General features: G+C 47.5%; 2 protein-coding genes across 5 annotated transcripts in view; one reads left to right on the top strand and one right to left on the bottom strand.

The window, feature by feature from the left end:
- The window catches only part of CYFIP2 (cytoplasmic FMR1 interacting protein 2), a 49,853-nt gene that overhangs the window by 18,236 nt on the left and 18,075 nt on the right, over positions 1 to 13,542 (top strand). For all 4 annotated transcript variants that reach the window (XM_059483340.1, XM_059483343.1, XM_059483342.1 and 1 more), the window contains exons 11-23: positions 467 to 584; positions 2,019 to 2,138; positions 2,458 to 2,583; positions 3,439 to 3,605; positions 3,883 to 4,030; positions 4,360 to 4,513; positions 5,030 to 5,186; positions 5,916 to 6,012; positions 6,567 to 6,643; positions 7,501 to 7,609; positions 7,836 to 7,955; positions 8,588 to 8,787; positions 9,224 to 9,311. In XM_059483340.1, the coding sequence (XP_059339323.1) occupies positions 467 to 584; positions 2,019 to 2,138; positions 2,458 to 2,583; positions 3,439 to 3,605; positions 3,883 to 4,030; positions 4,360 to 4,513; positions 5,030 to 5,186; positions 5,916 to 6,012; positions 6,567 to 6,643; positions 7,501 to 7,609; positions 7,836 to 7,955; positions 8,588 to 8,787; positions 9,224 to 9,311 (1,681 nt within the window). The remainder of the gene's footprint in view (positions 1 to 466; positions 585 to 2,018; positions 2,139 to 2,457; positions 2,584 to 3,438; positions 3,606 to 3,882; positions 4,031 to 4,359; positions 4,514 to 5,029; positions 5,187 to 5,915; positions 6,013 to 6,566; positions 6,644 to 7,500; positions 7,610 to 7,835; positions 7,956 to 8,587; positions 8,788 to 9,223; positions 9,312 to 13,542) is intronic.
- On the bottom strand, positions 9,357 to 12,006 carry FNDC9 (fibronectin type III domain containing 9). Its single transcript, XM_059483694.1, has 2 exons — positions 11,928 to 12,006; positions 9,357 to 10,809 (listed from the first exon to the last, which is right to left on the bottom strand). The coding sequence occupies exon 2, from the start codon at positions 10,800 to 10,802 to the stop codon at positions 10,140 to 10,142; it is 663 nt and encodes a 220-aa protein (XP_059339677.1). The 5' UTR covers positions 10,803 to 10,809; positions 11,928 to 12,006; the 3' UTR covers positions 9,357 to 10,139.

Below are 13,542 nucleotides of genomic sequence, written 5' to 3' on the forward strand. Positions count from 1 at the left end.
CAGAACCAAAAACAATGGGAGGGCTAGTTCTTTGCAGAGTTTTTCTTTGCAGGAGAAGGCAGCACAACCCAGACCTGGAGGGAGGACCTTTAAGGATGGTCATTCTTGGGTTTAGCAGAAAGGATGCAAACAGTGCAGGTCTTTGAAGTCCATCCTTCCCTGAAAGCTTGTCCCTTGGTGGCCTGGGAAGATTGCCACCTCTGCCCTTGGGGTAGGTGAGCCTACATGGAGAGCAGCCTTCAGGGTGGATGGAGCAGACACATTCAGGCTGAGAGGTGAGGCCAGTGTCCCCATCCTGCTGTGTGACACCACCTCTGGACACTCCACACACAGAGACACAACAGGGCTGACATTCGCCATGAGGGTGGCGTGCCTGGAGCACATTGAAGCGCAGAGAGCAGCTGTCCCTGGGCTGTCTGAGTGCAAGCTGTGTCCTGTCCTTGACAATGTTGCTCTTTTTGCCCAGGTGGACGTGCACTCAGAGCAGCATCAGCCCCCAGTACAACATCTGTGAGCAGATGGTGCAGATCCGAGACGACCACATCCGCTTCATCTCGGAGCTCGCGCGCTACAGCAACAGCGAGGTGGGTCCAGCTGCACCTGCAGGAGGGCTGGGGGCACTGCTGCAACCTGGCTGGGCAGAATTTCAGACTTTGTGTGCTAAAAGGCACTGACCCTCAGGAGAGCACTGCATTTGACCTGAGGCCATGGAGAAGGCTTCCAAAATGGAATGATAGAACTGGGATTGTGGGTGTGGAATTTGGATAGAAGTGTATAATACCACCGGGTGGAAAATGTAAAGTTGAAGAGTTTAAAATTATAGTAATATATAAAGCAAGATGGAGGTTTTAGGGTGGAGGCTGGTCTTTTTACCTTCCTCTTCTTCACCTTCTTCCTCTTCACCTTCTTCTCCATGGGTTTGGGTGGTTTTGTGTGATTGGATAGAAAAGTCTACGTTGAGGGCACGGGTGGGTTGGCTGTTGGGTTAAAAGTAAAAATAATTTAGGTGTCATTTCTTAATTGGACAGATTATCCTTAAAGGGCCTTGTAGAAAGAGAGATACATCTCCATTTTTAGCTTGTTAGAGTGAAGTGCTGCAGAACTCAGGGTTTGTGGGACTGTAACATAGATAAGAACTAAGAAACATCTGAGTCCTATCAAGAAATACTGTCTCACACATTTAATCCCGACCTTGGCAAAGAGAAACAAAGAATCCAGTAGTGGACAAGCCTGGAACACAGCAATGTGGCAGGACCATGGTCTTTCACAGATGTACAGCGAGGAGGGGTGAAGGACATGGGTGGAACAAGCTCGTCTTGATGCAGCACTAAAAAAGCAATTTATGAAAGGTACAAAATCATGTGCACCAGGAGATCTACAGCAACAGCTTCTGCTCCTTGATCACAGCTTTGTTAAAATAACCAGGAAAAAAACCTGGCAACTAAATGTTTATAATCAGGCAAAAGTCAGAACACCAATGACTTGCAAATTGGGCTTTTCAATTACACAGGCCTGTCAGTCAGGGCTTTGAGGAAAGTTCATGAAGGCATCTCTGTTCTTTTCATTACTGAATGCCAGTGCCCTCTCTGGTGCCATTGGGACTGTTTTTTGCATGTGTGATCCTCATTCATCAGTGTCAGTTTAACAAATGGTAGCGTTCTCAGGCGCTTCTTTTTTGGCATTTGTAAGAGCTTCTTTGAACTTTAATCAGTAAAGGATTATCAAGGATTTCAGTAGTATTAGACCATCGAAAAGGAGTGGGAAAGTGGAATAAAAACAGTCAGTTATTTGCTCAGAGATGACAGGTCAGACTCATTCTTTTTTGTAGGGAATAATTTGACTGGCTGTGTAAAAAGAGCCTTGCCAAGGTCTTTTTTCCTGAGGGACAGTACATGCTTTACTCAATTCTACCTTGGTCATAAGGTCAGGAATTCATTTCAGGTGGGATGTTGGAGAGAAATCTGTTGACTGAGTGAAGCAGCAAGTTGCTGATTGTAGCATGGTGTGATTTCTTCCAGGTGGTCACTGGCTCAGGCCTGGACAGCCAGAAGTCGGATGAGGAGTACAGGGAGCTCTTTGACCTGGCTTTACGGGGGCTGCAGCTGCTCTCCAAGTGGAGTGCCCACGTCATGGAAGTGGTGAGTGCATCCCTGCATCACTGAAAGCAGTCTGGGATGAGTCTGGGAGCAACTGAAACTGTAATTCAAATGATGATGGAAATTCTTAATTTGCAAAGTTTTGACCACATCTCAACACAAATCCATGGATGTCAAAGGCCTGGTATGCCTGGCAGCCTCCCAGATAAAGAAAACCAATTAATTAAGTGCTAATATAGCCAAGAATGTCAAACTGTAGTGATGTCTAGAGAATGGTTTTTTGGCATACAGCCTAATTCAGTCTTTCTAGCCTATCTTCTTCCTCATTGCAATGTTGACATGGTCTCTTTCCATCTTTTAGTACTCTTGGAAGCTGGTTCATCCCACAGATAAATTCTGCAACAAGGATTGCCCAGGAACAGCTGAAGAGTATGAGAGAGCCACCCGGTACAACTACACCAGTGAGGAGAAGTTTGCCTTTGTGGAAGTAGGTGCCACTTGCACAAGAATCAGAGCCAGTCCAGGCTGCTTTCCTGTCCATGTTCCTCAGGCCAGGGAAAGAGAATGGAAGGGTTTTCTCACCATACTCTGCCATGTGACCCATGTTAAGGGATTTAGGGTCCCCACATCCCTTAATCTGGCCTTTAAATTGCCCCTGGCCAGTGTTGGGTCTGTCATGGAGCCAGCTGATGTTGGTTTTATTGGATGTGGGAGGTCACCCCTCTAGCTTCCTGCTCCCAAGATGTTGCCACACAAACCCAGAACAGGGGGCTTGCAGAGCAGTATCATCTGGAGCAAGAGCAGCAGCTGCATCCAGGAGCTGTGCAAATACAAGAGATGCTCAGCCAGTCCCCAGGACACATCAGCTCTCATCCTGGCAGGCTGTAAACAGTGGGAACAGTCCTCTGAGCCAGGCTCTGGGAGGCCCTGACCTTCCTCCTGCCTTACACAGTCCAGGGTGGTTTGGATGTTGCCTTATGGCTTCCTCCACTGTGCTGTTGGGCAGGGCAGGCTGTGCCCTGTGCAGATGCAGCTCTGTGCAAGCTGCACCCACACATGGAGCATGTGCAGTTCCTGGGATTGTGTGGTATTAAAGATACCAAGAGATCAGGGGTAAAAACAAGGGACAGGGGCCATTGGCAAGAAACTGGTGGTATAAATGCTTTCCTCTGCTTCTTGTGACCTGTAAAACAGCTAACACCCAAAAATTAGCTGCTTGATCATTGGGCTTGTGTTAGCTGAGTAGAATTAATTCAGTCCTGAATTCTCTCCGTGCTGGATTTATAGTTCTCTTCACACATTGGAAAACAGCATTTATATCTGGGTTTAACTTTTCCTTCAGGTGATTGCCATGATCAAAGGCCTGCAGGTGCTGATGGGGCGGATGGAGAGCGTCTTCAACCAGGCCATCCGCAACACCATCTACGCGGCCCTGCAGGACTTCGCCCAGGTGACCCTGAGGGAGCCTCTGCGACAGGCTGTCAGGAAGAAGAAGAATGTTCTGATCAGGTCAGTCTCTCCCTCAATGCAGTGCAAGCTCCATATATTGATTAGTGTTGTTACACTTCGTAATACACAAGCCCTGGGTATGCTCCAGTACACAAGCAGCCAGCAGTTCTTTTAGCCAGCAGCTCCTCCAGAGGTAACTTTTGGGCATCATCCCAGCAATGCCAGCTGTGTGTGATCCCACCTCAGGTACCTCTCCTCTCATATGTGCACAGCCATAGGTATTTTCATCTTGAAGTAAAATCAAGTTAAGCCCTGCTCTCCCTCTCCCCCGCCCCAGTGTCCTTCAGGCGATTCGGAAGACGATCTGTGACTGGGAGGGAGGTCGGGAGCCTCCAAATGATCCTTGCCTGAGAGGGGAGAAGGATCCCAAGGGTGGATTTGATATTAAAGTCCCACGACGAGCAGTAGGACCATCAAGCACACAGGTATGTGAATGTTTGTCTCCTGTGTGGGGAATTAATGGTCTTAGAGCCATGTAGGAGTCTCCCACCCTGTGGATTAGTAGCTGTTTCCGTTCTCTGTTCCACAAAGTCTTCATGCTGTTGTGTGTTAAATGTTGCTTTTGTGCCTAATTCGCTGTATAATTCCCAAAGCCTCTTCTTTCATGGGTTTGATTATCTCTAACTCTGAAGGATAGTGGTGTGCAGAGGGTGGTAACCACCTTGGAGAGGTGTTACTTTTTGTTCCCAGAACACCAAGGCCATATGTGATGATGTCTGTAGAGGGGTAACTGCATGTCACCTTTTTTCCAAAGCTTTACATGGTGAGGACCATGCTGGAGTCACTCATAGCAGACAAGAGTGGCTCAAAGAAGACTCTGAGGAGCAGCTTGGATGGGCCAATAGTCTTGGCCATTGAGGAGTTCCACAAGCAGTCCTTCTTCTTCACCCACCTTCTCAACATCAGTGGTGAGATTATGGCAGGGGGAGGCTTGAACCCAGCCCTTGCATGCTCAGAAAGGCAAAAGCACATCAGCTTTGCTCCTCATTGACCTAGGCAGAAGATTTTCCTTGATTTTTCCCAGATGTCCTACTTCTGCCTGGTTTGGGCATGCTTCTGTGTAGTACTCATTATGTGAACAAGGCTGTCAGCAAGAGCAAATAGCTGCAGGTGGGAGATTATTTTCTAGGAGTGGACTTTCCTTCTGTCCCAGACAAACTGAGCCTCTGGACACAGAAAAAGTATTCCAGAATAACTCTGAGCAATTCCAGTGTTCTCACTGGTCCTCTAGAGCAAAAGGGGTGATCCCTTCCTTCTTCTTGCATTACCAAGTGCTCAGGCAGCATGGACATGGTCTGGGTTTAAAACCAGAGACATCCTAGAAAAATGTCCTGTACCCAAAAGCAAGGCTGCAGCAGCTGCCTCCTGTGCCATGCCCTCACTGCCATCCCCAGGGGGTGACATGGATCCTCTGTGCTTTCCAGAGGCTCTGCAGCAGTGCTGTGACCTGTCCCAGCTGTGGTTCAGGGAGTTCTTCTTGGAGCTGACCATGGGCCGCCGCATCCAGTTCCCCATCGAGATGTCCATGCCCTGGATCCTCACAGACCATATTCTGGAAACCAAAGAACCCTCCATGATGGAGTAAGGGCTGGTGGGCTCTGCTGGGACCGTGCACATGCTGGGGTTTGGGATTTTGTTCAGGAAGAAGGGGGGGCTGGTGATGAGCAGTGTTTTTGGTGTGGGAGGTAAATGGATGTTCCTTGCTCTGCTGTCACATGAGTGGTGCTGTGTGAGCACCTCGTTGGCAGACACGGGGCGACTTCCTGGCACTGGCACCTCTTCATGTGTCATAAACAGCAGCTGGCAACTGTTGGGGTGTGGGCAGGACAGGGTGGCACTGTCACCTGCACGCAGCAGTGAAACAGATGTGTCACCAAAGGGGGTGGGCCCAGGCTAAGCCACCTCAACTTCCTTTTGTATGTGGAATAAATGATGCGAGGAATTGCTGCTCTGCAAGTGTCATCATCTTCATAATGTTTTCCTTGTTAGGAAAACTTGGTTGTATGGGCATTGTCAGAGCACTCTCTGGAGTGAGGGCAGGGTGAAAGTTTTTTTAAGGGCAGAGAAGAAGCAAATTTTGATTGAACAACTCATAATTAGCTCTCTTCCAGGTTGGTTGTAGCTGCTTCCTGCAGAAGCCAGGGATAAAGAGGGATTATTTGAGGGGCTGCAGGGGGTGGCAGTGATAGGCATGAAGTCAGAGAAAAGTCTTTTTTTTTACATCAGGCAGGGCATGACATGCACCGGCTGCAGTTTATGCTGATAAGCTCCAAAGCTCATTTTAGATGTGGTCTGTGTTCTTGCCCTCAGGTATGTGCTGTACCCCCTGGACCTCTACAATGACAGTGCATACTATGCTTTGACCAAGTTCAAAAAGCAGTTCCTGTATGATGAAATTGAAGCTGAAGTAAGTTCTCTTCATCTTTATTGTATGAAAAAAGCTCACAGGAGTCACACTGCCCTGATTGACCCAGTAATTCATTATAGGCACCTTTCTCCTGAAAGAAATATTCCATCAGACTGAGAAGTTTTCAAGAAGATTAGCATTTCCAGAGGCCCTAAAGACTCTCCTGATTAAGGGCTTCAGCTCAGCTGTACCTGTAGGGAACCATGGAAGCCAAAAGCTGTCAAACACTGGGGACATGGCAGAGTCTGACGAGCAGAGGGTTTGAGACATCAGAGGAAAACAAGAAATTCCCTGAGAGGGAAGGGTGGTTGAGGGTGGGGGACCAGGACCAGTAAGAACATGCAGAAGCTATAAAGAGAGAAATGTAACTGCAATTTTCTGCTTACCTTCAGCAATGTGAGAAGTGCAGTGTGGTTTTAAGATACTGTGACCTTTAATATATATTTTTGTATTAAATGAAGGATCTGTGTTGGGTTGTATTGATCTTGCGTGCGTAGGAAGGAGCTGTTCTGTGCTGGTGACACCCTCACCAAGTCTTGTTTTTTCTCCCCCAGGTGAATTTGTGCTTTGATCAATTTGTGTACAAGCTGGCAGATCAGATCTTTGCCTATTACAAAGCGATGGCTGGCAGGTAGGAGAGCCTGACTGCTGATGGTGACTGATGATATCACTGCATCCAAATTGCTGTTAACCAAAAGATTTCCCTCAGGGAGCAGCCACCGTAAGAAGACACAACATAGATCATCCCTGTCCCCCAGAGCTGGCTGTCCACGTCAGACCGATGTAGATGGGGAAAATTAATTAAGGAGACACAGTTAAAAGTGAAAAAATAATAATTGGCATCCAGAGTAGCAGTCAGAGTACAGTTTGTGAGAGCTTCAGAAAAGCAAACTGAGCTTATTACAGGCATGTCCTTGCTTGACTTCTGTTTTTGTACCAGGCAGAGGACTGGAAGCCTCCCATCTCTACAAAATAGGAATATGCACTTGTCCTCACCCTAGTGAAGCAGCAGGACTTGTTCTCCCTTTGGGGAGATAGAACCTTTGTGGCATATCCTCCTTACCAATTTAAAGGGCATGGATGAAATCTAGTGAGAGTCTTCTTCTCGTGGCCCCAGAGGTGAACCAAGTCTTCCATGTGACTGCAAGTTCTGTCTCTAGGTCACATTTGGCCTTAGAGAAGGAGGACAATCACCATCACCAACCAAATGTTCCCACAGCAGATCTTCAAGGAGGGAGCACACCAGGGGAACCACCCAGTACCTGGCACTGTTATCTTTCAGCACATTTTTATATATTTTTGGATGTTTTAGCCACAAAAGACAAGCAGGAAAGTCCCCAGAAAACAACTGCTGCTCTGTGATTTAGTGTGCAGAGATTTCTTGCAATTCAGAGCCAAGATTAAAAGGGCTGAAACAACTCTGGAAAGACTCATAGAGAAGCTGATAGTGTACATTTCTATTTTCCTGACACTGCTTCCCTTTTTCAGTGTTTTACTGGACAAACGTTTCCGGGCTGAGTGCAAGAATTACGGGGTGATCATCCCATACCCCCCATCCAACCGCTATGAAACGCTGCTCAAGCAGAGGCACGTCCAGGTACAGTGCAAGCAGCAGGCTCCAGTACTCATCATGACACAAAAATGAGTTATGCCCCACATTTCCCTCGTTCCTTCTTAAGTAATCTATACTCAGCCAAGGCACTTGTGCCACCACTTTCATGTTTAAGCAGACTTCGAGGTTCAGTTTTAATATGTGTGTAGAGTAAAAAATGAAATACCTTGTCCCCATCAGTATATAACATGCAAATCTTTTCTTTTGGCAGCTGCTGGGCAGATCAATCGACCTGAACAGGCTCATTACCCAGCGCATCTCTGCAGCCATGTACAAATCACTGGACCAGGCCATCAGCCGCTTCGAGAGCGAGGACCTGACATCCATCGTGGTAAGAACTTCTATTGACTCTGAGGATGAGCAGGAAGACTAATACACTGCTGAGGATGCACAGTCAACTGGCTGCTGTTTTCAGTTCCCCTGCAGTGGGTTTCAACCAGTCATGTATCTTCCTTTATGCTGCTGAGTCTTTACTGGTTCTGTTTATGGAGCTTTAATTGCATTATTATCAGACCATTAAGTATCTGTGTAAATCATAAGGGGACAGCAGTTAGACTTTGCAGAGCTCATATAAGAGAGTCCTGTAAACTGAGGGAAGGAAATCTTGCTTTAATTCCCAGCTGGATGAAGGTGGCTGTGACATTGCTCATGTGTGTACAGGATTTGCTGTCTTTGATATGATACAGGAGCATCAGAGTCAAGTAGTGTAAAATTACCAGTTTCCACCTTTGGAGGATTCTGAGGTGAAAGCCAGCCAGTGCTCAGTGGGGAACAAATTAATTTTGCTTCCTGCAGCTTCACAAAACACTGGACCAGGACCCCCTTGAGTGGAAGTGCAATTGGCCTTGGCTGCTGAGTTAAATTGATGTCTTTAGTTCTGCGTGTGTGTGTGAATAAAAAACATTCCCCTGGCAATTAAATCAGCTGTTTCTGTTGCATTTTCTGCTGCTTTATGTGCTGCAGGAGCTGGAGTGGCTCTTGGAAATCAATCGCCTGACGCACAGGCTGCTGTGCAAGCACATGACCCTGGACAGCTTCGATGCCATGTTCCGCGAGGCCAACCACAACGTGTCCGCGCCCTATGGGCGCATCACCCTGCACGTCTTCTGGGAGCTCAACTTCGACTTCCTGCCCAACTACTGCTACAACGGGTCCACCAACAGGTGAGGAGGGACAGCAAGGCCGCCTGGAGACCCTGCTTTTCTTTCCACAACGTCAAACCTGCCACTTAAAATTGATGTGCGTTGTGGAGAGGTTTGTGCTCCCTGTGGGATGCAGCAGTTGCTCCTAAAATGAATTTGAAACCCACCATCTTCCTTTGGTCTTGAAAATGTTAGTAACAAATTCAAGCAGGAGTTAGACAGTAATTGAAATGACTGAGGGTTGGTTGATATTGTTTTCTTGCCTGCTAAAAATAAGAAATCTCTGTTTTGGTAAGTTTTACACCACCAACAGATTGTGGCAGGATTTTGCATTCCTGTTGGTATAGCTCAAGTGATGAATTCTAACTAGCCTGCAACTGCAGGTCATCCCAGACCATGCAGTGTCAGTTATTCAGGCTCTGATCACTTCCCTTCCCATCTCCCATGCCTGCTGCAGGTTTGTGAGGACAGCCATCCCCTTCACACAGGAGCCCCAGCGGGACAAGCCAGCCAACGTCCAGCCCTATTACCTCTACGGGTCCAAGGTCAGTAAATGAGCCTCAACAGCCAGAGGAGTGAGTGTTGGAAATATTTATTTAGGAAGAGAAAGAAATGCAAGGTTCATTTACAGAGTGGTGGGTGTGAATGAGCAGGGTCACATCGCTGTGTGCAACCAAACAGACATGCAAGAAGCAGATTCATGTGCTGTTGCTGTTGTTTTTCCATATTCTTCTCCATAAAATGCCCATGTTAAGGGCTGTCAGCACTGGTCTTGCTTGGTGTTGGCACTGAGACTGAATCAAGTCCATCTAAATGCACAGGCAAGTGAGCAAGTTGGTGCTCTGATGCAGTGATGCTCCCCAAGGAAGGTACCTCTTCAGGAATCCCATTTTCTGTTCAGAATGGGAATTACTGAAATACTTGTGTGTGTGTGCACTACTTAATACAGACAAAAAGCTTTTTTCTCAGGCTGCAATGACTGTTTATGCAGGCATTACAAAGGCTTGGGCTGTGATGCTAGTGGAGGGGCACTCAAGTGTGAAACTACTTGAGTGGAGTTTATTTCTTATGCACATTGATTGATGACTCTGAGGTGAACCTACAGCACTGATGCACATGAGCTAATGACACTACAGTCTGCCAAGCCTGGCTGTTCCCAGAGAGCTGACTTGGTTTCTTTTTTAAAAATCTTCAGCAAATGAGAGTATTTTTGTCACTTGACAAAAATCTTTCTCCCTGTGATCAATGTCTATGCCTCATGTTCTACCCTGGGACAGACAGCTGCCATGGACACACAGACAGTCCTCTTGGCAAGAGCTAGGGAAGAGCAGGACAAACCAAATCTCTAAGCAAGATTTTGTTTCCTTTTGCTTTCATTGAAGGCCATGCTGTGGCAGGATGGCCCTTTTATCATCGCTGCTTTTATAGGAGAAAAAGCAGTGAGGGGAGTTGTACGGGCTCTCCTTCACGAAACTGGAGCTCCTCATCAGTACAGCGGTCATGGGCACTTCCAGCAGCTCCTCTCTCAGTCCATCACTCAGTGGCTCCTCTGGTGAGCCCCTTCCTTCCCCCACTTCTTCAGAGCTGCAGTCGGGGTGCTTCAGCCTGGCAGCCCAGTGGCAGCGAGCAGACCAGAACTGCAGGCAGCCGTAGGCCAGCAAGGCGAGGAAGCACAGGAGCAGGAGGCTGCTCACCATCCACATGGACGTGGTGGGCTCGTGCTTGGAGCCGCCGAAAACCAGGGGGATTTTGTCCAGCGTGTGGAAGGTGGTGCAGTGGTTGCTGGAGGGGTAGGAGTTCTTGCAGGTGATGCAGAGCACGTAGATGGTGGAGGGCGTGAGGCGGTGCAGCACCAGGGAGCTGAGCGGGTGCGGCACGCGCTCCTCGCGGTGGAAGTTCTGCCGCAGGTAGCCCGCGAAGACGCTGTTCCAGTTGGGGCGGTACATGACGTGGTAGTAGTTCTCTGGGCAGGGGCTGCTCATGGCCCAGGACACCGTGGCGCTGGTGTAGGTGATGTTGTGCACCTCGATGTTCATCGTGCCCCTGAAACAACAGGCAGGGAGAGGCTCAGGTTTCTGATTTGTGTCAGAGCTCAAAGGACGCTGTCATCCATGGAGTCTTTCCTTACTCTGCCTTAGATTTGACTCAAAACTATCCTGCCTCATTTAGGTTACATGCTAAAATTACAAAAGACAAATCCTGCTGTTGCCCAGACTACTGTATCACTCTGCTTCATAACCAAAACATCCAGTTGGAGCACAGGGTATACTTTTTGCTCCAGTTATATTTCTTAAAAAACCTCTGTGACTGCTTGTCTGTATCAGAAGCTATTTTAGCTTTTTGATTCCCACAAAATAAAAATGATACTGCAAATGTGATTAGCATAAAGTGATTATTAAACTATTAAAGCTATTTTAGCTTTTTGTTTCCCACAAAATACAAATGATACTGCAAGTGTGATTAGCATAAAGGGATGATTAAACTAGATCCAGCTTGCCTTGTGAAGCTGCCAATCAACAGATATTTTGATTTTACACCTAAATGCCATTTAGAAAGCTCCATAATGATTAATTCACTGTTTTAAACTGTCACTGCATTTTCTGTACCTTCCTTGCTTAAAAGTATAAACTCTTTCTGTTCCTGCAGCATTTCACACTGCAATATCAGCATCTTAAATGTGAAATCTGTAGGTTGGTGAAATATAAAAGCAGTGCCTTTAGGGAAACACAAATATATGAATAGTAAGAACAAAGACAGAAAAAAGACACTGCCCACCTAACAAATTTAACATTTAAACTGATTTGAGCCAGAGCCAGTGAGTAGTAGATGATGATCCTCATGGTACAATGTCCTGTAGTTTTTTGATACTCTCTAAGCTGTGTGGCTTTTTAGCAACAGCCACAAATTACTTGAGCACATCACTCCTTTAGATCCCAAAGTGCTCTCTGAGCCTCGCTGCAGGGCTCTCTCTCCTGCCCAGAGAGTGCTCAGAGCAGCAGCTCCATTCAGTTGAGCTGGTTTACTCATTCCTTTTTCCTCTCTCTAACAATAACTAACTTTCCTTTCATTCACTCAAGATTAAGCTCATTTATGGACTGCTAATCAGTCCTTACACGAGGCTGCACATGCCCATGCTGAGCCCTCCCAGAGCCAGCACTTACCTCCAGCCAGGTCCTCCGTGGTGACAGAGGTGACAGGTCTGGTGACAGAGCCAGGCAGTGCCTTGCCAGCACTCGCCTCCCTCTGCCTCTGCTGAATCCCTTCCCTGAACTCCCTCGTTTATACCCAGCTCGGGCTCCGTCATCTCTCACCATGGCAACCAATAGGAAAGGATGGGCAGGCATCTTCCACTGATTTGGGAATGTTATCCCTAAAAGCTTCTGCCTGGGAGAAGTCTGTGTCTCCAAGGCAGGAAAAAACAAGCCAGGTAGGGTTTTTTGCTGGCTTATTTGGGTTTTATTTTTCCCCTGTATCCACAAGAGCATCACTGAGCCCAGCAGCGTCTGGGGTTACACACACATGGTGTGAAATCTGGGATCCTGACCTGTGGTTCCCATTGACTCAGGGATTCTGTCTTTAATTCTGTGATTTCTTGCACACTTAAACTACTGAATTAAGTTAGAGCCATCAGCAGTACATTTTGATCCCTGATGGTGCTGCAATTTCCAGTAGCCTTTTAATATTTTCTAAACCGTGTGATGGGAGTAGGAATTGGCTTTTCAAAGACTCTGACCTCCTGCTGAACTGCATGGGATTAAGACCCATTCTTCTTTGAATGCCTCTGATTTACAGACAGCTTGGGGTGTCCCCTGTCAGTCTGGTGAGAGGGCAGGAGGGAGAGGCAAAGCCAGTGCCTGTGCTGTTCAGGGGAGCAGGCTGAGCCTGTGGCCAGGAGGAGACGGATGGGCCTGGTAGGGAGAGGCTCTGAGCAAGTGGCTTGCTCCTCTCTAAAGCCAAAATGTGCTGGAGAGGAACTTTTCCAGAAATGTTGATGCTGAGTCTGGAGTTACTCATTCCACTTTCTAAGACACTCTCAGCTGTTGCATTGAAATTAGGTTGGCTGGGAGCCCTAACTTGTCTTGGGCTGTGTGCAAATTCTTTTTTTGTCTTTGAGTATATTGCTCTTTCATTAGCTCTTCATTTTTCCAAGGGAATTCTGTATCTGTCAGTATTATCTATTATCCCTCTCTGTTCAGTTTTATCAGATAAAACTCTCCCTGCCTTTCCTCAGGTGAGCTCAGACAGGTCTGAGTGATGGCCAACAGCAAGGTCACAGACATGGAAATAGAACTGGGGATTGATTGGCTCCATTTGTTGCTAAAGCTTCCCCAGAGCATAGCTGGTAACCCCCTGAGCTCCTAAAGCAACACTGGGGCCTTGCCCACATGGTCACAGTTACAGATGGCTGTCCCTGGGTGCAGGGTGGGCTCTATGGGACACTGGGAGCTCTGGCCCGTGCAAATCCCAGCCTCCCATCCCCAAAACCTGCCCATTTGGCCCCAAACCAAGGATGGGGCAAACCTTCCAGTGTCTCCAGCAGCTGCTGCTCACAGGAAGTGTCAGGGTCAGGCTTTGCTTTGGTCCTCTGAGGGGTCAGAAGTGGCCACTGAGCACGGGGGAGGGATCTGTGCTGTGCTGTGCAGACAGCTTGTGCCTTCAGCTGCTTTGTCTTAAAATACCCACTGGTGTCATTTTTTACATCCTACAGTCTCTACCCCAAGCTGTGTATCTCACCCTTAAATGGAGTTACATTTTTAATTGCTGGCAGAGCATTAT

Source organism: Ammospiza nelsoni, chromosome 16, assembly GCF_027579445.1.
Source record: "Ammospiza nelsoni isolate bAmmNel1 chromosome 16, bAmmNel1.pri, whole genome shotgun sequence".
Lineage (NCBI taxonomy): Eukaryota > Metazoa > Chordata > Aves > Passeriformes > Passerellidae > Ammospiza > Ammospiza nelsoni.